The sequence below is a fragment of the Arctopsyche grandis genome, chromosome 6, assembly GCF_051622035.1.
Source record: "Arctopsyche grandis isolate Sample6627 chromosome 6, ASM5162203v2, whole genome shotgun sequence".
NCBI lineage: Eukaryota > Metazoa > Arthropoda > Insecta > Trichoptera > Hydropsychidae > Arctopsyche > Arctopsyche grandis.
In genome coordinates, this window is record NC_135360.1 from 3895728 (window position 1) to 3917674 (window position 21947).

The 21947-nt window shown below is 35.0% G+C and overlaps 2 protein-coding genes across 10 annotated transcripts; one reads left to right on the forward strand and one right to left on the reverse strand.

Moving 5' to 3' along the window:
- The first annotated feature begins 1447 nt into the window (after positions 1–1447).
- LOC143913598 (uncharacterized) lies at positions 1448–4361 on the forward strand. Of its 2 annotated transcripts, none has more exons than XM_077433484.1 (3): positions 1448–1699; positions 1768–2009; positions 4257–4361. In XM_077433484.1, the coding sequence occupies exons 1-3, from the start codon at positions 1498–1500 to the stop codon at positions 4311–4313; spliced, it is 501 nt and encodes a 166-aa protein (XP_077289610.1). In that variant the 5' UTR covers positions 1448–1497; the 3' UTR covers positions 4314–4361. The 2 variants fall into 2 exon arrangements, with proteins under 2 accessions (XP_077289610.1, XP_077289611.1); XM_077433485.1 differs by having other exon boundaries at positions 1454–1699; positions 1780–2009.
- On the reverse strand, positions 3488–21321 carry Gpat4 (Glycerol-3-phosphate acyltransferase 4). 8 transcript variants are annotated; one of them, XM_077433477.1, is made up of 11 exons: positions 20931–21295; positions 14750–14840; positions 14440–14561; positions 12956–13107; positions 12772–12877; positions 10575–10811; positions 8160–8390; positions 6560–6675; positions 6343–6483; positions 4277–4486; positions 3977–4199 (listed from the first exon to the last, which is right to left on the reverse strand). In XM_077433477.1, exons 1-11 carry the CDS (start codon positions 21090–21092, stop codon positions 4112–4114), a joined length of 1656 nt encoding a protein of 551 aa, XP_077289603.1. In that variant the 5' UTR covers positions 21093–21295; the 3' UTR covers positions 3977–4111. The 8 variants fall into 8 exon arrangements, with proteins under 8 accessions (XP_077289605.1, XP_077289606.1, XP_077289604.1 ...); XM_077433476.1 differs by having other exon boundaries at positions 14744–14840; XM_077433479.1 differs by lacking the exon at positions 8160–8390 and having other exon boundaries at positions 3488–4199.
- Positions 21322–21947: the final 626 nt, after the last annotated feature.

Sequence of the window (21947 nt, forward strand, 5' to 3'; positions counted from 1 at the left end):
TGGAAATTCAGTTGTATTTTGAAGAGGATCTTTATTACTCGATTGATACAGGTGTACTTATATGTACAGCGAAGTAGGTAGGGGATTCGCTGGAACGAGCCAGGTCGAGTTCCTGAAGCTCACTGGCATCTGGGGACGATTCGCTAGTTTATAAAGGTGTTACTTGAGCAATGTGTAGCTGGGCTGGTGAGATCACGTTCTGGAAGATTCCAACGGGGTCGAGGTCTTCCTTTGGGTTCTATGTTTGATGCGTAGTTGCGTAGCTCCTTGGGATTTCCCGTGTACTCGTGATGGCGTATCTGGAGCGAGTCGAATCGCCTTTATGGGTAAGCTGGACGAAGTATTTCGGCCACGGCTGACTTTCGTGTACGAGAACAGGACGCGATGATGTCATTTGTACAGATTAAGTTCGATGAGGGAAATATCATCGACCTTCGTATGGTACAAGTAGTGCTATATCCCTACAACTTCTAAAAATGTATCCCATTTTTATTGTGTGCTTTTGAATGCATTGTGCAATTTTTACCGATGATTGCCCATCTTGCGAGTACTATATAAACAAACATAGAAGTTTTTATTGGACATCAAATACGACTGATACTAAAATTATTTAGGATTGTCTGTGGACAATCGTCACCTGACAACAATATGACGCCTAAAGCCACTTCTATTAATATAACGTCGCTCTAGATCGGTCACACGTGATCACCCGTCACAATTAAACTGGTCACACCCGAAAATTGGTCACGAAAAAACTAGTGACACCCAAAATTTAAAAAAATGGTCGAATTTTTGGATTAGACTTTCGGATTTTCATTTAAATATTTTAGTTTTCGTTAGATCCATCGCAGCAATTAAATTCAATAAATGAACAAACTACATATAACAGTAAACGGTCGATCTGGATTTCATTACTATTCAGATTTTCCAAGCAATGATCGAAAAAATCGAAGTTTCTCGATTCCGACCCGCTGCTACTCTAGAACAGTATATATAATATGGTAAACGGAATATTTCGCACATTGCGATCGCGCACACGACAAACGTTGCCACGAAAGTCGTGAATACGGAATATTCGGCACTCGAGTACTCGTTAGTATGATAGTTCACGTGCGTAGCTCTCGATGGATGGAATTTTCGGGTGTCAGATGTTCCGTGATCGAGATTTTATTCACGTGTGCGAGATCGCTTTTTGCGGAATAATCACCGAACTATATAATATGTATATATGTATATGAATTTATGTACTGTTAACTTTAAAATTCAGGTGCCAATCTACTGTATGTACATAGATGTAATGAAATTCCCATTTTTTGAAAATTTGAACAAAAAATAAATGTTTATATCATTTAACATTCACATTTGTTGTATTGAATATTAATTTTTCATTCAAATATAGTAACAACGAAAATATACACAAAAGGCGTACCCACTGTGTTACTACAAGAATAATATAGTAAATAATTTTGTTAGAGGTTTGTAAATCCACACTGTTCAATGGATGATACATCTGAATCAACTTCAAGCGATTCATTAAATTCAGAACCTCTAGATTTGTGTACAACGAAACTCGAAAACAACAATTTATCAACGGTTCAGTCCGAAAATGGCTCCACTTATGAAAAAGAAAACATACACACAAATTTACCAAGCACACTTGCGTTGTTGAATTCGGATAACGAAGACAGTCGAACCATAAGTCAGTATCGGTATCAAAGTATTAAGCGTAAGCACAGCATGATTTTAATTATTCTATATTGATTTTAGACGTATTCACAGATGAACATCCCATAATCGATATTAATATAGACTTGAATCCAGACAATTATTTCACAAGCATTCCTTTTCCCGTTGAACTTACTATGCCGCCGAAAAATAATCAAAACTCAGTCCAGTGCGAAGTCTGCGGCAAAGAATACAAACAAAAAAGAAATTTAATTGTTCACAAACGAAATATTCACGGAGTTGAAGATTACGCATCATTTTATCCATGCGAAATTTGTAACAAGGTAATTTTACATATTTTTCAAAAAAAAAATGTACATGAACTTTTATTTATTTATGTTTTAATCAGACATTTGTAGCGAAATATGAGATGTTATGGCATTTAAATGGGCATGTGAATATGAACGGTGAATTAAACTGTCCCGTCTGCTATTTACCTACATTCTCACTATCCGAGCTAGTCTTGCACAAAATGGCCGCACATCCTTACATCGGTGTCCTCGGACGCAGTTGGTTTCAAACTTGGATGGATAGATAATAATATATAGTTTTATGTAATGATTTATAATTTATTAATATGATTTTTTTTATAATTATCTTGTAAAAATGGCTTATGATTATTTTAATTGAAAAATTGGTCAATTCTTTGATAAATTAAAGTATTATTTTTAAATGTTTTGTCACTAAAATCCTATATTTGTATGAGCTATATATACATATGTAAACAAGCGGTCTCCGTGACGAGACAGAATGTTTAATTACAGAAAACGCAAATATCGGAAGGCAAAGATCGAAAATCGAAAGATCTTAAGTCGAAAGATCAAAAAAAATTGGTGCATGGTAAAAGGTACATACTCACTTAATTTGCGCGAGCAGGATACAACAGGAACAAGAGGAACAGGCTTTTCCTCCCGTATCCTGCGCGCGCACATTAAACAAGGCTGTATGACAAAAAGAGATAATTTCACCGCATGCTACTCATATATATTATATATACATAGCACCGTTTACGATAAGATCTTTCGATTTTCGATCTTTGCCTTCCGATATTTGCGTTTTCGGGTGTTTCACTTTCGGTCCCGTAAGGGAGACCGATTAAATTTATATATAGCATATAATTCCTTTCCGAAACCACACGTTGAAATCAACAGGCACAACTCTAGTTAGGATATAAAATTTATAATTTCTATTGTATAAAATTTGAAGAAAAAACAATGTATAGAAGGGAAAAACGAGCATGGAAAATTTTCAAATCAACTTTATTTACACTGGCAACAATAACATACTATGAGCTTTTATTTGAAATAAATAATGACATTATAAATACAATGCTAATAAAACTAAATACATTTTCATATTGTCTCCGTAGAGTGATTGAACTACACTTCTTTCCGAAAACAAAGAGGAAAAAAAGAAATAAAAATACCCGACAATCTTAAATTGTAGGACTCGCGGTAAATTTAAGCCGCACTACTACAAACATACATGTAATAGCACAAAATAATATAGTACGGTAAGTTGATATTTCAGGACCAGCCCAAAATAACATGCTGCACCTCGACGTGTTTGTATCGTTATGTACAAGCTGGACTAGTCCAATCGCAAATACAATACAAACAATCATAAAGAATTCGCACACTACATACAATTCCCCCATATACAAGTTCTCCGGTGCAGTAGAAATCTTCATCATATACATATAAAAAAGCAACGATAGAAAAATATCAAATATTGTTATCATTTTTTTTCTCTTCTTCTTTTCGATAAAAAATATTACTACATTTAAAAAATTACAAACGATTAGTCTTTTTAATCACATCTTTCGTTCATAATCTCACTCGTGGTTCGCTACGTTAAGTTAAGTAATGCTTACAATTATAAAGTTCAGTCAAGGTCGAAGCAACGCGTCGACTCCTCGCCAAAAGGGTGCGGCGAAAATTGTATGCAGACATCGACACATCTCCTCGATTTCGACAGAATTTAATTATCATACGAAAAATTCTTAAGAAATGTAGTTCGCGTTGACACGTATGATCGAAACATTTCACAAAATTGTTTCATACATTTAACATGTACTTCATATTCACTGGTATAATAAGATATAAACGAAATATTATTATATAATACAATATATATATATATATATATATATATATATATATATATATATATATATATATATATATATGGATCGTTTACATTTATTTTTCTTCTACTTCTTAGTCTCACTATCAGTTCACAATTTATTACCGGGTCCCACTTGATATATCAACCTTCATTGGATGTATTCATATGATAAATTATACTCGTTTCTTTAATGCATTATTATTATTAACATTAGGTTTTAAACAGTTTATTAAATTCACTAAAGGACTATCAAATCAGTTCACTCTCCTTTTAACCTCCGACTGAATTCCTCTTGTTGTAATTCTTTCCATTCCTTCTTCGCTTTCATCCTCTTTAACTGTCCGTCCCTGAAAAAAAAAATCAAAATTAATAACAACAATTTCATTTTATACTCCATTTCGAAGAATATCATCATCAGACATACCACACCAAGTCGACTAGACCACCCTGTCGTGCAATGACAGACTTAACCCTGTTGGCGAACTCCACCGCAGTTTCGTTCGACCTCCGATACATCGGCGGCAAATACCACACATCGCAGACAATAGCCCACGACGTCATCATCATATACAAATACTGCATCATGGAATACCTCGAAGAGTTCCAAAACGCGTCGCCGAATTTAGGATCATACCTGTAAATACAAATTATCTAATAAGAACACACCGAGATGCTTTTTTTACAAGCTTACAACATGCCATATCCCTTTAGGAAGTGAAAAATAATAAATATGCATAGATATAGAATACCATAGATACGCCCTGACGCTCTAAGCCGATCACCCCGTTGGACCATGCACACACAAAAAAAAGTACAGATCATGCACACTCTCTCTCAGTAGCTAGTTAGCCTCTAAGTAGGAAGGTCGATTGACATTTTTCGAAAATGCCAACGTGTTCAGTAAAATTGTGTTACAATTACTCAAGAAAACATAAAAAGGCGGATGGCATCACATATCATAAGTAAGAATTAATATATAATGTCTTCAATTATAGTAGTATTTTAACATATAATGAAATATCGGCGTGATGTATGTAGTCTTCTATGCACTGATGGAACAGCGGTCGACAACCTCGGGGACGCGACAATTGGTGCAAGTCCAAAAGGTTCAACGACAAAATGTACCCGAAAATTAGTGCACTGACAAAATGTACCCGCGACAAAATGTTCATACGACAAAATGTCCACGGAAATAATGTTCAAGCGACAAAATGTTCAAAAATCCTAAATTTTCCTATTTTAATGGAAAAAGTAACTTTTTATTGTATTATACATATTTATCGATGTATATGGTACTTTTTATCATATAGATCGCGGATGTTATTAAATTAATATAAATTACAGGTGTTCTCAACCGCACCAATATATTCTTATTTAAATTGAACAATTTCATTTTAAGCGAATGTCATTGTGACTCATTAAATATCATTTTAAAATGTCATTGAATTAGTTTAATTTTTGGGGGTTCTTATTTAAATTGAAAAAAAAAATACTTTCTAAGCGTATGAACTGCAGATTACATTGAATCAGTTTATATGGCAGGGCTTCTCAACCGTCTCCAAAATTTTCTTTATTTAAAATGAATAATTTACTTTTTATCGTACACATCGCGGGCGTTATTTAATTAGTGTAAATGACAGGTGTTCTCAACCGTATCCAATATTTACTTATTTAAATTGAAAAATAATAATAATTTAAAATTAACTTTAAAAATTTAGGATTTTTGAAAATTTTGTCGCTCGAACATTATTTCCTTGGACATTTTGTCGCGTGAACATTTTGTCGCGGGTACATTTTGTCAGTGCACTAATTTTCGGGTACATTTTGTCGTTGAACCTTTTGGACTTGCACCAATTGTCGTGTAACCGACAACCTCTGCCACAGGTATCACTAAATGCACGCGTATATCTTGTTGGCACTGAAGGAAATTCAGAAATCGACATTAAGTTTAAAACTACAAACAATGAACTAAATATTAAAGTGTCAGCTTTAAAATTGATCCTTGTGGAAGTTACTAATGTTTAAATATTGTAATAGTTAATGATGGTTTTATTATAGTAACATACATTTGTAGTTTAATATAGTGTGTATAGCTAAATATTTTTTTCTCAATATGGCTTTATTAGTTTGGTTTACTGTCATGCGGAGTGTCCAATAAAATAAAATTATAAATAAAATAAAACTTCAGTGCATGTACATATGTATATAAACTGGTTGCTGACCACTGCCGACCGCTGCGTTCTTTCCTTTTTTTCACCACTTCCCCGCTAGTTAAACCCCCCGCAACCCTCAGTTAGTGGCGACAAGATCTCCAAAGAAATTTGTATGTAATGGCATATCTAGGTTATTCTACATCTATGTAAATATGTCAATAATTTGCATATTGAATTAGACCACTGCATATCTCTACAAGTATTTCACATCCCGCCAAAGATACGCGTATCAAAGCTTCAGAAATACTTAACTATAATGCTACAAAATCACACTCACTTAATGGCTACCGGATAAATGACTCCTCCAACCTCGAAACTGCCCTTTTTAAATTGCATCACTGAAGTATTGTTAATGCATGTACCTTCGGGGAAGATTAAAATCGGCGGATTATTCGGATCCGATACATGCTCTTTCAATCTGAAAAAAAAAATACAATCAATTGACACCGTGTTGTTTTTTGGCGTATTTTTAATCAACGGCTAACGACACCAACCGATTGGTGACGGCATGTCTGTCTTTGACTTCTGATCTTTCAAACCAAATATGCGGAGAGGCTCTGGCGAGAGCTCGTTGTAAAATACCTAAAAATCCTCCATGGCGCTGTCCGATCTGATACATAAAACATTAAACATTAGAATATATCGATTAGTATAATAATATAAAAAATAACCAAATATCTTATTGTTTTTTTTTTAATTATTTTAGTACAATTATTTTGACGATTACAATTTAATAACAAGACAGGACAGTTACAATTATGGTAATATAATGATGATTATCCCCTTTCTCTCACGAAAACATGCAGACAAGCACATTATTATGTTATTAATGTTATCAATGAAAAATGATGCTGTATTCATACTTATAATATATATTAATTTACATTCTAAAGCGTAAATTGTATTGAAATTAATAATGAGTCGATACCATATATGTATGTAAATAAAAGTACTATATACACTAAGATCATATAAATTTAAAAAAAATGGTAAAAGCGATCCCTGTTTTATTGGAGGCAATATACATATGTATTATAAAGTAATTATTTAATTAATGCGTAGATGTCACTTTAAAAAAAGTACACTAAATAGTCAAAATAACAGGCAAATACTTGACGATATGCATAACGTAGATAATAAATGTTTTAATTTATAGCTCCGTAGAGTATATGGTACAATTTTGAAAGACATCACTTTACTATTTGAAGCACTGAGATCGTTAAGTATCAGATTTTATTGAACTTTACCCATTCACAATATGGCCGATTACTTTTAAGGGAAAGAAAAATGCTGCAATTACTGGCCAGTGTACAGTTATTGACCATTCAAACTAAAACTTTCCAAACACTGGTGTCGGTAATTGTATCGTTATAAAAATAGATCTTTTGTATTTATATACAAAAAGAAAAAGTTTTGATACGTCAAGTATATAAGTCAAACTGCATTATTTTTTGTAAAAAGCTTTGAGTAAAAGCTACATTTTCATCAACAGCTTTTAGGCCGTTTACGTCAATTGGAAGTTTCATAACAGATATATGGCATTTTTTACCAGCAAATATGCCCATTGAACTATTTAAACTAAAGACATCCACCAAGTACGGCAATTAATAAGCCTTTTTTAGCATTTCAAATAACCTTCCGGTGAAAACTTATATTCACAAATCCAAGATAAGGCACTTTGCGAATATCTAATAAGTATAATATATGGACACTCAAAACATTACGAGTACAATAAAATATAATAAATACTACTATTTGAAATGCTAGTATGGCTCACTGGCCGATTATTCTTCAAACGTGATCCTCGATTGCTTCATATATTATATTATATATACTAGCGGTATTATCATTCGGCTAATTGAAACCATTGAATGCCGTGTCTACTTCCAAACAGATAATACAATAATTCACCATCGCTGGCATTAATATTAGACAGTGAATGTTTAATTATTAATATGGAGTATTAATAAATTGCTCGATAATCACATATACATATGTTTGAAATAGTCTTCAGAATAGTGTGGACACCTTGACGGGACATTAATTAATTGTGTAAGTAGAGAGCCGAAGTGTGTTGCTACACATTTGACAGACCAGCGAGTAGCAGTTGTCGCACATCAGCATCAGCGCATCGATAGGGCTAGTGTGATTGGCGACACAGATACCGGGTCCCCGCGGCGGCTCCCCATGGTATGTTACGACGGCGCTGATAGACCGACTCAGCAGTGCGAAGCATGCAGCCGATAATCGCCGGTTGGCACGACGCCTTGGTTCACCCTCCCGCAGACATCCAACTAGAGCCGTGCAAGCTGTGAGACTGGCCACCTGCACAAAACACCAAATGCACCCACGCAAGACACATGTAATAAATATAAATGATATATAAGGCATGGCAAAAACCACCACATGGTTCAATACACGTAATAGTCATAGCAAGTTATCCATCAAGACATGAAAAGCATCGATGCATCTTTATATATATATATATATATATATAGGTCTCATAGTTTCGCCGCAACCAATGATATACTGTATCTAAAATTTGAATTGTACCATTCATTCACCGAAGCACTATGGAGATACATATTAAATATGTTTTAGTTATTGGTTAATATAATTCAAATTTGATACACAGGGTAAAGCGGAAAAATTTAGACCATTAGTAATGTGAATGGTAAATATTCACTAGCTAAATAAAAGCAAACTACATAGGATAGCATTATAACACAAAGTTTTTTGGTTTGATAAGAAGTAAAATACTATGGCAACATCGACCAAAGGTAGAGAAACTCCATTCTGCTTTCGAAAATGAATTCAATTTTAAGTTGCGGCAAACCTCGAAGACTTCACAACACATTAAAATATAAAATAAATGCAAAATGTGAACTAGGATCTGTTGTATGCACGAGTATCATTTCATTTAGAACCATCAATTATCAATTGGAAAGCAATTCATAAATTTTTTTTATATACGCGACACTGTCGCACATGCAGCACAAAATGGCGATTTGACGTGAGCCAGTATATCAATGTTCGCCAAGTGAGCTGTTTTCGGGCGTGATCCTATTTTTTAGACTAATTAAGGACGAATATCAGTTAAGAAACTGTAATTGTTCTCGCATCTTTTGAAAAGAAATAACTGCAATGAAAACTTATGGAATGTTAGTACCTGCTATACTCATTCATTGAGACTATTTTTGTATGCAATTAGCCTGCCTTTACACGTGCAGGATAGATTAGACCGGCAGCCGCGACTGCGCCGGGTACTAGTTGCTGTGTTACATGGGTGGGTATGCTATGTTTCACACATCCCGGATGAATCCACTGGTTTTAATTCATCCGAGACGTGTCAAACATTGCATACCCACCCATACAACACTGGAGCCTAGTAAAGTAAAGGCGGGCTTTCTGTTAACTTTTTTCTCTAAGCAAGACATTATTTAGCTACCAGCAGGGAGGTTCATTCTATTTATAAATAATACTTTCAAAGACTTACGCAGGGACAGACCAATGTTAAATATAAGTGCAAGCCTAAATACAAAAGTAGGTATAAACCCCCCCCCCCCAACAAAATAAACAACAACGCATGAACACATAAAGCGCGCAAGCGTTAGGAAATAATACCTGAAATGTGCCGTGCGAATGCACGCACACCTCAAGTAAACATTACATTACATAGTATTTGCTTATTTATTTTATTAAAATACATATTATATTTTATATTGAAAACCCCTGTCGACTGCACCTATAGAAAAAAAATTGGCCAGTAGGATAAGACTGGAAAAATGACCTATGCCCAAAAAAAGCTCGCTTGGCAACCAGTGCAGTATATCGTTTCGATGCTACTTAATTATTTTTCATTTACGACGCCATTTTGAAGTTTTCTCCACTTTTAACGGTTCTAAACGCGGTATAACTTAAATCGGGTCGAGTACACTAATTTGCAAACATCATAAATTCAATTTAGATTTCTATATTATCATTTAGGGCTCAAAAACCATTTTTGTGTGAGATTTTGAAATTTTAACTTTAAAAAGTAAAAAATTACATCCATATGTAATTTTGTCCAACTCAACATAAAGGTTGACAGCACTAACATTATCTCTTAAGAAAATTCAAATTTAATTATTTATGGTGTTAAATTAGTGTAACGATTAGTGATTTACACCCAACAAATACAGAGACAAATAAACAACTTAACATAATAATAAATATACTCATTGTACATATAATATAAAATCAATTATTTTATAAAAACCGCAAAGAATTTGACATTCAACATTGCATTTCCTTTTACATATATGTATAACAAATTCTTTCATGTATACATAGGTAAAAAAAAAATGAACAATTTAAATTTAACAATATACATGGATGAATACCACAGTATATATGTAATCACAATACCACCGCAACCATGAGTAAGATAAAATGATGAAACACATGGCAAACGATAATCATATGCACGAACAGCGCCTCCCCCTTAAATCAATCAATCATTTCAAGTACCAAACAGAAGCACGTCTCCGACGACAGCAAGATGACGTCGATGGGCGACGTGTGATTCGCCACACAAAAACCTCCTTTCTTAGGTCTGTATTCGACATTGTGGAATCTCAAGTAGCCGGACAAACTCCTCATCATTATTCTGAAACCTATTTTGTACGCATAGACTCCTAGCGCGGTTTTTACACGTCCAGGCGGTAAGTGACCGACCAAAGCTAGCATTCCGACTATCCAAACCACCTAGATTTAAATACATTAGTTGAATACACTACAAACCAGGCATGTCAAATTGATTAAACTCTAATTTGAGAACATAAGCTCTTGTACGAAAAATCTTTCGATTGACATACTCAAATTAGTACACGGGTTTCCAACCTTTTATATAATACTACGCTTCATGTAAAAATATTCTGGTTTTTTACACAAATTTTATGTAAGCAGTCGTGGCATTCTGATAATAGGGTATGGAGGCAATGAACATGAATTTACATTAACCCTTTGCCCGCGGCAATAAATATAGCGAACAAGCCCTGTATGCGGCACCTTTTTCGCGAATTTGGAAATCGAGTTTTCGACCTTAAATACAGATTTTAATATTTACTCAAGTAACCAGATATGTTAATTAACACATAAAGTATTATTTTAAAAAATAAAAAATACATAATATATCTCGGAGTTTCGGATTAATTGTCAAATAATCATTCTTCGTAATTGTATGAATACGTGACGTCACATAAACGAGGTTTCAATATGGTTCCACAAAAAACTAATTTTGACTGGTATATATTCATTTTAAGCAAATTGAATAGATGGCATTCAACTCTCAGTAATATATTCAACCAATTTTGAACCCTAAAACAGTTGGAATAGGCGCATATAAGCCTCAAAATCCCGTGCAAAGTTCAGAAATTCTATGGAAGACAGCCGCACTACAGACTTGTCGCCCAAAGCTTCCATAGAAGACGGCCGCGGGCAAACGGTTAAATATCTAAACAAAAAACTTTTATTTTGAAATATAGACCTATCAACTTGTGAACATAGCCACAGCATAGTGCACTGGTAAAGCTATTGTATACTAGAAGAGAGGTTGCGGGTTGAAATCCCGGCCAAATACGATGCCGACGAGATCTTGTGGTTATTACAAACACAGATCGACCGTCTATTAGAATTTTCCGATTTATCTAGCTTAATTGTTGTGAAGAATGCAATAAATCGGTACCCTCCGGCAAATTTGAGTTATTAGCATCTCGAATTTGTTTTATCAAAAAAAAAAATTTGGTTGATCGTCCACAGATGTCTATATTGTATTCTATGTACTGATCTGTTTGAAAAATTGTTATTATAAAAAGGGAACAATTTAAAAGTCGATTTTATAAAAATTTTAATTAAGCATTTAAAAATAATTTGGTACCAACGTTTGGATAGGTTTTATTTATTTATGGTTTAGTTAGGTTAGGTTAAGTTAGGGCTGGTTTTATTTATTTATGATTCATTATGATTCACTAGTGAAATTATAATTTTACTATTGAGAAACAGAACTGAACAGTTGACAGTTGTCAATAGCGGAAGACTGCAACGTTGCCACTTTTGTATCAATTCTAATGCTAAAATCTATTTTTTCGAATGATCGTTTCATATTTTTTAATTGTCACTTTATAATGCCAAAATATTTTATTCGATGCACAATCCGAGATTGTTTAATGCACCGAAAACGCACAAACATTTTTTTTAAGACACAAAGTATTTTTCTCAATGTACAGCTAAATCGTACCCTTATAAAATAATCTAATCATAGGGGTAATTCCTGTCACGGCACATACATATGATATACATACTATGATACTACGTATGTAATAAAATCAATTCCAGGGACCATAAATGAACCAGTCTTGCCTTTGTATTTAATTAAACAAATTAATATATCAGGATTCGTTCTACTGATCAAAAGATTCATCGGTACATTATCGAAAGAATTGTTCGTAGAAGTAGCTTCTTCTAAAAGCTGAGGAAAGTACAGCTTAAATTCCATTTCGAGGGATTCAAAATGCCTGTTAGATTAGAAACCCGTGAACTATGTAGTAGATAGTGTTTGTTTCATCCCAAGAATGGGTATCATTTGTGTATTGACATGCCTGACAAAAAACATAAATAACACATTTTAATCATTACAATAACAATAGCGATCGAATGCATCACTTACGCCGACGAAGCATATGAAGACCCGCAACGGAAACAGAAAGAAATACCGTACGAAGAATCCCATCATCCATATTACGGTCAGTCGCCACGAAACGAACTCATAATGTCTGAAAACGGGAATAAAAAAATCATTTATTGCATTTAAAACGGTTATATATATAAAATGATGCATGATCGGGTTGAACCTGTTCGTTCTCGTCAGCAGGTTCCAACTCCTGAGTTCTTCTGCTTCGAACACGGACGTGACCTGATCTTCGATGATGGACTCAACGCCTGCTTTGATGTATTCTAAGCATGTGGAAAGATCGAAGTCGAATTCTAGCGCAGCAGGTTCGTTCTAAAATAACAAGAATTAAAACGCATATTTGAATTGGTCGAAATTTTGAAACGGGTACCAGTAAAATATGTACTTTAAATTCTAAATATTTATTTATGTAATAAATTCAGTATGATTACGTGCATTGTCAACAATTTACATTTCAAAGGCTAGTCAATCAATGAGAAACGAAAAAACAAAAGATTAGAGTAATTTAAATTTGAGCATTTTTCTTTTTAAAATCATATGAAAATATATGAAAAGATACATTTAGGATAAACATTTAGATTTTGAAATGGTATTTACACAAATGCAAATTCGTTATTTCACATCAGAACTTATGTAAAGGCCCTTTATTCATATGGCACGGCATGACCAGGTAGACTCCAGCTGTGAATGGCCACGTCTTTATGTCAGTGTTAATTCAAGAGTCTCCTACATTTCTTCAAATATGGAAATCACCGTCATCGATCACTATCAATACAAGCATACCATACGATCACCATAGCATACATAGATCAGGCATGCTAGCGTTTTGTTTACATGTGCAAAACTATCTAAAAACACACTCTGTGTTCTCAGTCATCATTACATAGTTTAAAACATCGCATGCATTGTACATATATACAAATATGTGCGAACGTTTTATACTTTTTATCATAACCTTTTATGATAATTTCATTAATTAATGATAGGCTTAACCCTTTGCCCGCGGCCATAAATATAGCGAACAAGCCTTGTACGCGGCGGCACCTTTTTCGCGAATTTGGCAATCGAGTTTTCGACCTTAAATACAGATTTTAATATTTACTCAAGTAACCAGATATGTTAATTAACACATAAAGTATTATTTTAAACAATAAAATACATAATATATCTCGTAGTTTTGGATTCATTGTCAAATAATCATTCTTCGTAATTGTATGAAAACGTGACGTCACATAAACGAGGTTTCAGTATGGTTCCACAAAAAAACTAATTTTGACTGGTATATATTCATTTTAAGCAAATTGAATAGATGGCATTCAACTCTCAGTAATATATTCAACCAATTATGAACCTTAAAACAGTTAAAATAGGCGCATATAAGGCTCAAAATCACCCAAAGCTTCCATAGAAGACGGCCGCGGGCAAACGGTTAAGCAAAAATCCACAATTGAACTTCTTAATAAAGAATAATTTAATATTGATCGTCATGTTATTCATGTTATTATTATTCATACTGAATGAACACGTCTTTCCCTGTCAATTGTGATTTTTTCAGTTATCCAGATTTTACATCATCCGGACTACCTTCATCCCCAATTAGTCCGGATAATCGAGATTCTGCTGTACATATAAAGAAAACAATACCTCGACGGGAGTAATCGACAAAGCACTCTTTCCATTAGCAGAATTCCCATTGGTAGTCGGTTGTGATCTTCCAAAGCCCTTATCTGGCACCAAAACTCTCTCTCTTTGAATGACAACACCGCCTATAAAAATTCAAAAAGAAAAGTTATTTCAAGAATAAATATAATAATATAATACATATACAAAGTGGGGCGGAAATAATTAAACGATTAATGTCTTGAAACATTTATAGTAAGTAAAAATATAATATTTTTTTCCCCCCCCATCCTGTATAAATACAAAGCATATATATAATATGTATTACAATCACCGTCATTATTCTGGTCGTCGGCTTCATTTTCCTCGGGAAACGAATCCACCCGTTTGAGTTTATTCGCAACTTCAATATGCTGTCTTCCGTACTGTAACATTAAAAATAAAAATAAGTAATATATACATACATTAGACACCACTCGACCTATGTATATCATTAAAACGTGCATATTGCAAATATGGCATAAATCACGTATGTGTGACACTGAAAGACCTACAAATGATGTTGATAACCTTGTTCGAGTACGGAAAATTAGATGCATTCACGGTACATACGTATAATGTATAGTAATATATATACACATCGATTCAAGATTATTACACTCGAATCATTTTACATAACGTATAATATATAACCTTCAAAATATGCAATTTTTATTCAAATACTCCCAAGTCTTATAATTTTGTATGCATGTCACAGTGAAATTATATTTCAAGTGAAAATATATTTTCATTGACATTTCGGTGAAATCATAACCAGTTACATTTTCAGGGTTGGTTTTATTCATTTAAGATTAGATTGTTAGGGTTGGTTTTGTTTAAGCGTTAGGATAGGTTAGGTTAACCCTCCCTCATCGAAGTGGGGTATACAAGTGTCCAAATTTTTACGTTTTTCGTAATAACCATGTGGTTTTCAAAGCTATACAATCTATATTTCTTGTATTCCTAGAAGAAAGCTACAAGAAATTATTTTTAATAGATTTTGTATGTTTTAGAAAAGGGGTACATCGTAAAAAAATACATTTCTACGTACCAAAGTATGATTTAAAGGCGGTAGCGATAAGTCATGTTTTTGACTGTTCGCTTGCATATGATCTTGTTGATCGATGAATCAATGCGAGAGAAAGAGACAGCTATATATTCTTAAGCTGTTGTTTTCGTTGCTTTTGGCGCTTGGCTATTGAGTCATGCAGTCGCCTGTTGGCCTTACCTACGTGCGTTTGCATGTTGATGCTGTCGTTATTTTTTAATTAAAAAATAGTCAAAAACATGCTATAGGACTAAAACTTTTTTATGTTGATGTATAAAATGATTAATAAGATATATATTGAACACATTTGTATGGAGAAAAGCTGTATTTTGATTTAAAAAATACTGTGGTCTTACTCTACCCCGGTTCGGGACACTTCAAAGGTTAAGTGAGGGTTGGCCCTATTCATTTAAGATTGGGTTGTTAGGGTTAAATTTATACGTTGAGTTAAACGCTGTATGTAAATTCATTGTTTGATACATTTTCACTGCTTGAATTGGTGAGAATATATTTTCACTTGAAATATGCTTTCACTGTAACATATATAAATCAAATCATCCCCAATATATGTATGTACAGTTGATCTTGCTCAGTATTAATAAATGAGAGTGAGAAAAATAACTTTCGACACTGCTTAATCCTTTGAGTGCTGACGTTTTTTCTATTGACAGCCCGCCACGCTGAAAATTTCGCCAACATTTCCAACTAGAATTATTTTGAAATCCAATAGAAAACAGATAAAAAAATTGCAGCTAGTCCAAACAACCCTTAGATAACTACCTTATGACTCTCTAATATATCTTGCAACAATATAAAATAAGCAAAAGAAGTCTATTAATGAATGTAATTTTCCAAAACTTGTTCCATCTTCTTCATTATTCTTAAAATGTAATGTTCACAATCTATATAAATGCCAAGCCACAATCTAAAATACTCTGAAGCTAGTTGATTTACATCGGGAAATTCTACTATGGTTATAAATTCAGGAATTCCCGTGCAAACTAGTCTTTATAAACGTTAACAAATGAACGACACGGATTACACGACCCATGTTCAATGCTACCTGGAAAGGCTTAGCGGGTAGTATTCTTGTTTACTTTGTACATGCTCAAAATACAACGCCGTCGTCGTGTCGGACTTACACCCGATTGGGCCCTCGGGCAATTTTTGCTTAACACCCTTAGAAAGAACTTTCGCCTTTGGCGCTCTAATCTAAAATTTTGAATGGCTTTCGGCGCTCTAATTTTAAATTTTAAAGCGCTTTTGGCGCATCGTTCAGCGCCCTAACTTATTTGGCGCCCTCGGGCACTGCCCGACCTAGCCCCCGCCTAAAACTGGCGTTGTTCAGCATTCAAAGGGTTAATATACGTACATTTAGTAAACTCTTGTAGTCTTACATATGTACATATATAGGAAGTTTCGAAAAAACAAAGTAGACTTTTTTACATACATTTTTTTCAATTTTAAAATTGGTCACATATTGATTACTAGTTTTTAAGAACACGTTTCGTATATACATACTAATATGAAAAGCAGCCAATATTAAAATACGTCGTTAAAATAGTTCTGAACTTTGACTGGGACATTGTGTGTGAAAATTTCCTTTATTCGTATTATCACCAACTGGCTCAAAAAAAAAAAAAAACGTACTTTAGACGGCGATAAATAAAAGAGGATTACTAGTGCTCGTTAGTTAATTCCAAAGTCAAATTAAGATCCAGTCATAATTAAAATGTAATTTATTGTAGAGTACATTTCGATTTGAGACTTACGAGTATACGTATGTACGATATTTAGCATTTGTTACATAAATATTTTCCGATCAATCAAAATGACAAAGAAAATGCAATATTTAGACTACTTATCGACGATATATATTATCTTGAAAAAATTCTCAAAACAGTGATAATGAAACCGTGGAGAATATTCGACGGTAATCTTAGATCATGTAAAAATTGATAAATAATAATTTCAACGAAAAAATGTAAGAATTAACACGGAAAGTGTGACATGTTATCAATAATACATAGATTAAACCGTGTATCGACATTGTCTCTAACAGTCTGACCCGTTATGTAAAAAATAATGATAATTTAAATAATACACGACTACAATGAAAACAGTTTATACATACATAAATACGATCAAAACTTCAGAGGTCAATCGCAAAAAGCAACAATATTTTCGCTACATGCTCGTAAGTCACAATAATAACTGAAGGTACGATAGCCAATCCGCCAACTTCCAGATCATAAAGTGATACAGTAATACTCAGGGCCGGTTCAAAGGTGTAGCAGACTAGACACGTGTCTAGAGGCGCCATTTTTTATTTTTAGTCCGTTTACCATATACTTCATCGGAAGTCGCTAGCTAGTCCGTACATACATAGGTGACAAAACGTTAACTAACATCGGTTTTCTCCCTCACACGCGATCCCACTCGCACGCGTTAGATCGATGTGGTGCCCGCGGCACTAAAAATGCCGCGTCACTCGCGTTGCGATGCTCTGGATTAGACGGCATATATTCCAACTAGTCAAAATATATTACAACTGAAAATACACTCCAACTGTAACGGTAGTTGGTACAAGGTTAGTTGGAATATATTTTAAATAGTCAAAATAAATTACAACTGGAATAATTTATCATTTAAATATCGCAAGTAATAAAAATGACTTAAGTCATACACTTTTATATACAAAATACGATTTTGCTTCATTTTCAATTCTTGTTCGAATGTTTTCTCAGGGTGATTTGGTATCCAGTGTATTTACTTAACGTTGTATGGGCTCTACGAGATGGTCGTCGCCATCCTGTGACCGATTCAACCATGTTGGTGACTATTACTTTACTTCCTTCGCACCCGTCATATTAAGGTCAGTTCATACCTATCCAGCACGTACCGGCAGCAACAGGTATCCTGTAAGTACGGACAGTATTCGTTGGTACATTATATATGGTCATTTTATTTTTATTATTATTATAAAATAATAAATTAAATTAAATAAATAAATATGGACGCGTATGAATGCGTCCATATAAAATGTACCAAAGAATACTGTACGTACTTGAAGGATACCTGCTGCTGGCGGTTCGAGCTGGACAGGTATGAACAGACCTTTAAACAGCGTGTTTACAACAATACCGTTATTAATTTCTTTCGCCCCCATGTCATAATTAAAAAAAAAGCTTCTAAAAGAAGATATGTCCATAAGACTCATTACAAAATACGGTTGATTAGAAAGTGAATTTTCAGAAGTACATAAATACCGTGTTTATATTGTTACGTACGCCATGGATTGAGCGAATTGTACTTAGACCAACGGATATCTGTTATCGGATTAACTAAGTGCTTGCACTTACTTCCAAGGATTATATCTGGACTCTAGGTGCATTTAGGCTAAACAATGACCGTTATTAGTTATTTCTCAGAATCGGTACGGGGAGACCCAATGTCGTGGAGATACATATCCGAATACGTGACTATAAAACAGGTAAACAGATTAGACGTCCTAAGAGATCGACCCTTTATAAGGCGATACGTAGGCGATATCAGGTTATTCTAGACTGAGCACTGCCAGTGCGTGTATCTCCTTAATCATCAATAAATGCTGTGAAACGACTGTTGGCCTTTTACTTGGATCCTCCACCCACCCCTACGCAACAATATATATATATTTATATCGGTCTCCCTCACAGGACCGTAAGTGAAACGCCCGAAAACGCAAATATCGGAAGGCAAAGATCGAAAATTGAAACATCTTAAGTCGAAAGATAAAAAAAAAGGGTGCATGGTAAATGGTACTATATATATATATATATAATATATATATGAGTGGCATGCGGTGAAATTATCTCTTTTTTTGTCATACAGCCTTGTTTAATGTGCGCGCGCAGGATACGGGAGGAAAAGCCTGTTCCTCTTGTATCCTGCTCGCGCAAATTACATAAGTGAGTATGTACGACGGGGAGAGAGATCCTTTTTTTATCTTAAAATCTTTCGATTTTCGATCTTTGCCTTCCGATATTCGCGTTTTCGGGCGTTGCACTTTCGGTCCCGTGAGGTAGACCCATACCAGAAATGGATTTCCTTCACGAAATTAAATATCTTAACCAACATAGTATTTTATACATAAAACGTGCCTAATTTAAATTTAAAAAAATTGATTGTGTTTTAATGTATTTTTCTTCAACATAAAATTTCATGAAATTTATTGTTTAATAATTTAAATGGGGGGGGGGGGGGTTGAAACCATCTGCCTGGGAACACCATATACCCTCGAGCCATGCCTGGTAATACCACAAAATTATTATTTCAAAATATAGCTTATCTTTAAAATAATTTATATATACCTACATACATATATAAAAAGATAAATCGGTCGTTGTTATGTTGTTTGGACTTGCTTGATCAAAGAGTTACGAATTCACAACAATAAAGATAAAACATATGTTCCATTACTTGATAATATTTTGAAAGCCCCCCTACCTATTACCAACTACCTTGTCGCCAAGTACGAGCGATAAATCGCCTCTATAAACGGTACAACTAGGAAAAAAGGTATCGACATACAAACACGATCCTTTAAAATTTTAATTTCGATCGCAACTGTATTTTAAATAGTTCACTCTGTAACATGTAGACCTTAATAACTTGAACCGTTCGCTATTTATTTATCCCTCGTCATGGCTTAACTTCTCCATCACAATTTTATCGATGGCTTTTTTTCGCGTATCTACCAAAAGTTAAACATTTAATTAATAAAAAAAAAAGTGACTCATCTATTTGGCAGTATACCAATATTGCTTCTAAATAAACATACATACGATCTAACCGGTCGCTTTCAATAATATTGCATCACGACCGCGTATCGTATATTTACTTTTTTTTTTTTTTTACTGCAGAAACATAAAATATCATCATATCATCGTAATAAAACAAATTATAAACATCCAACGTCGAAACCGGTCGAAGGAAAGTTTACTCTTTGCACTGGACATTCGTTTCTGGACTCGATTTTAGTATTCATACGAGCTTCTAGCTTGACATGAACACCGTATATGATTCAGTTCAACCGAAAACGATATCCACGTCTTTGGAAAATGGATGTGTTTATGTAAATTCTGACTGTGTTGAAAGTTATAGCCGTGTGTTAGGGGAATTGTATATGTATGGTGACTGAGTATGCATCAATGAATGAATTTAAGTACATTGAAGGAATTGAATTGGATATAGTGTACACGTAAAATATGAACCGGTGGAAGATAGTGAAGAGCACGTGGTGAGGCACAAACACACCGTGACGTGTATTACATTTGTTGGGTGAGAGGGAGGTTGAGGAGAAAGCGTGGAAGTGGAGTGGAGAGTGTGGTGTGTGGTGTGTGGAGTGTAAGAGAGGAGAAGAGAGGAGAAGAGAGGAGAAGAGAACCTCGAAGAGATGCAGCAGCAGGCGGACGTAGAGTCGCCTGACGCCCAGCGACCGTCCGAGGGAAGCCAAAGCGATGATGCAGACGACGAGCAGCAGCAGAGGAGTGAAGACCACGGACCAGAAGACGGCCAGCGCGGCCACCGCTCCCGCCACGAACCCCATCGTTCGGTTGTCGCGCTGACGAGCTGTCAAGCTGACGGTGACAGTGGACAGTGGACAGTGGACAGTGGAGTGATGACACTTCACTGACAGCTCCTCGGCTGGACGAGGCCGGCAGAGGATGGACGAACGCGTGCACCCGTCGCGGCCAACGGGCTCGCTCTGACCACACGCCGCCGCCGCCTCTCTCTCCCCTCTCCCCTCTCGCCACTATCGACTCGCACGTTTGCCGACCATGACTCTCACATATTGTGCGTATTACGACTCACAATTTATACTTTGCTCCTATTGGTGATTAATACTAGCAATAGCTTCTGAAATCTCGATGCCTCGATGCCGCATTAAGACAAAAACTTTATCTGCCGGCTACATTCAAAACTCTTTTTTTTTTTTTTTTTTCGCAAAATTCGAGTTTATAGTATTTCGAATTCACTGATTTATAAAATGCTGCATGTTTTTCTTCAAAAGTCTCGCCAATTTCAAGTGTGGCGGCTCGCTATACGACATGGTCGAGTTTGGTCACCTTCCTGCGAGTGGGGACCAACTCGATTGTGTTCGGAGTTAGCTACCTCACTCTGCCTTCAGCTGTCATAAATAAAGCACGTGCATTCACGATGCCAGTCGTCTCATTCGTTCTTCCCATTGATGTTTAATACACTAGATGGGCCCAGACGTGTTATTTTGGTCGGAGATCTTGTCTTCACTAACTGAGGGGTGCGGGGGGTTTAACTACCGGGGAAGTTGGGTTTTTTTCCCTACGATGCAGCGGTACCTACCTACCTACCTACTAAGAGAAACTGTGCATGCGCCATGTATTTTGCATGCGCCAAAAGGGAGACAAGTATAAGACGTGAGGGC

What these genes read in the sequence shown, in the direction of transcription:
- LOC143913598 (XM_077433484.1), top strand. Translation starts at nt 1,498, where the DNA reads ATGGATGATACATCTGAATCAACTTCAAGCGATTCATTAAATTCAGAA. An exon ending in CGAAGACAGTCGAACCATAA is followed by an intron (nt 1,700 to 1,767) that starts GTCAGTATCGGT and finishes TATTGATTTTAG; the next exon opens with ACGTATTCACAGATGAACAT. An exon ending in CATGCGAAATTTGTAACAAG is followed by an intron (nt 2,010 to 4,256) that starts GTAATTTTACAT and finishes TCCATTTCGAAG; the next exon opens with AATATCATCATCAGACATAC.
- Gpat4 (XM_077433476.1), bottom strand. Translation starts at nt 21,092, where the DNA reads ATGGGGTTCGTGGCGGGAGCGGTGGCCGCGCTGGCCGTCTTCTGGTCC. An exon ending in CGGAGACGTGCTTCTGTTTG is followed by an intron (nt 8,391 to 10,574) that starts GTACTTGAAATG and finishes TGTTTTGTGCAG; the next exon opens with GTGGCCAGTCTCACAGCTTG. An exon ending in GCGACAACTGCTACTCGCTG is followed by an intron (nt 6,676 to 8,159) that starts GTCTGTCAAATG and finishes TTTATGTATCAG; the next exon opens with ATCGGACAGCGCCATGGAGG.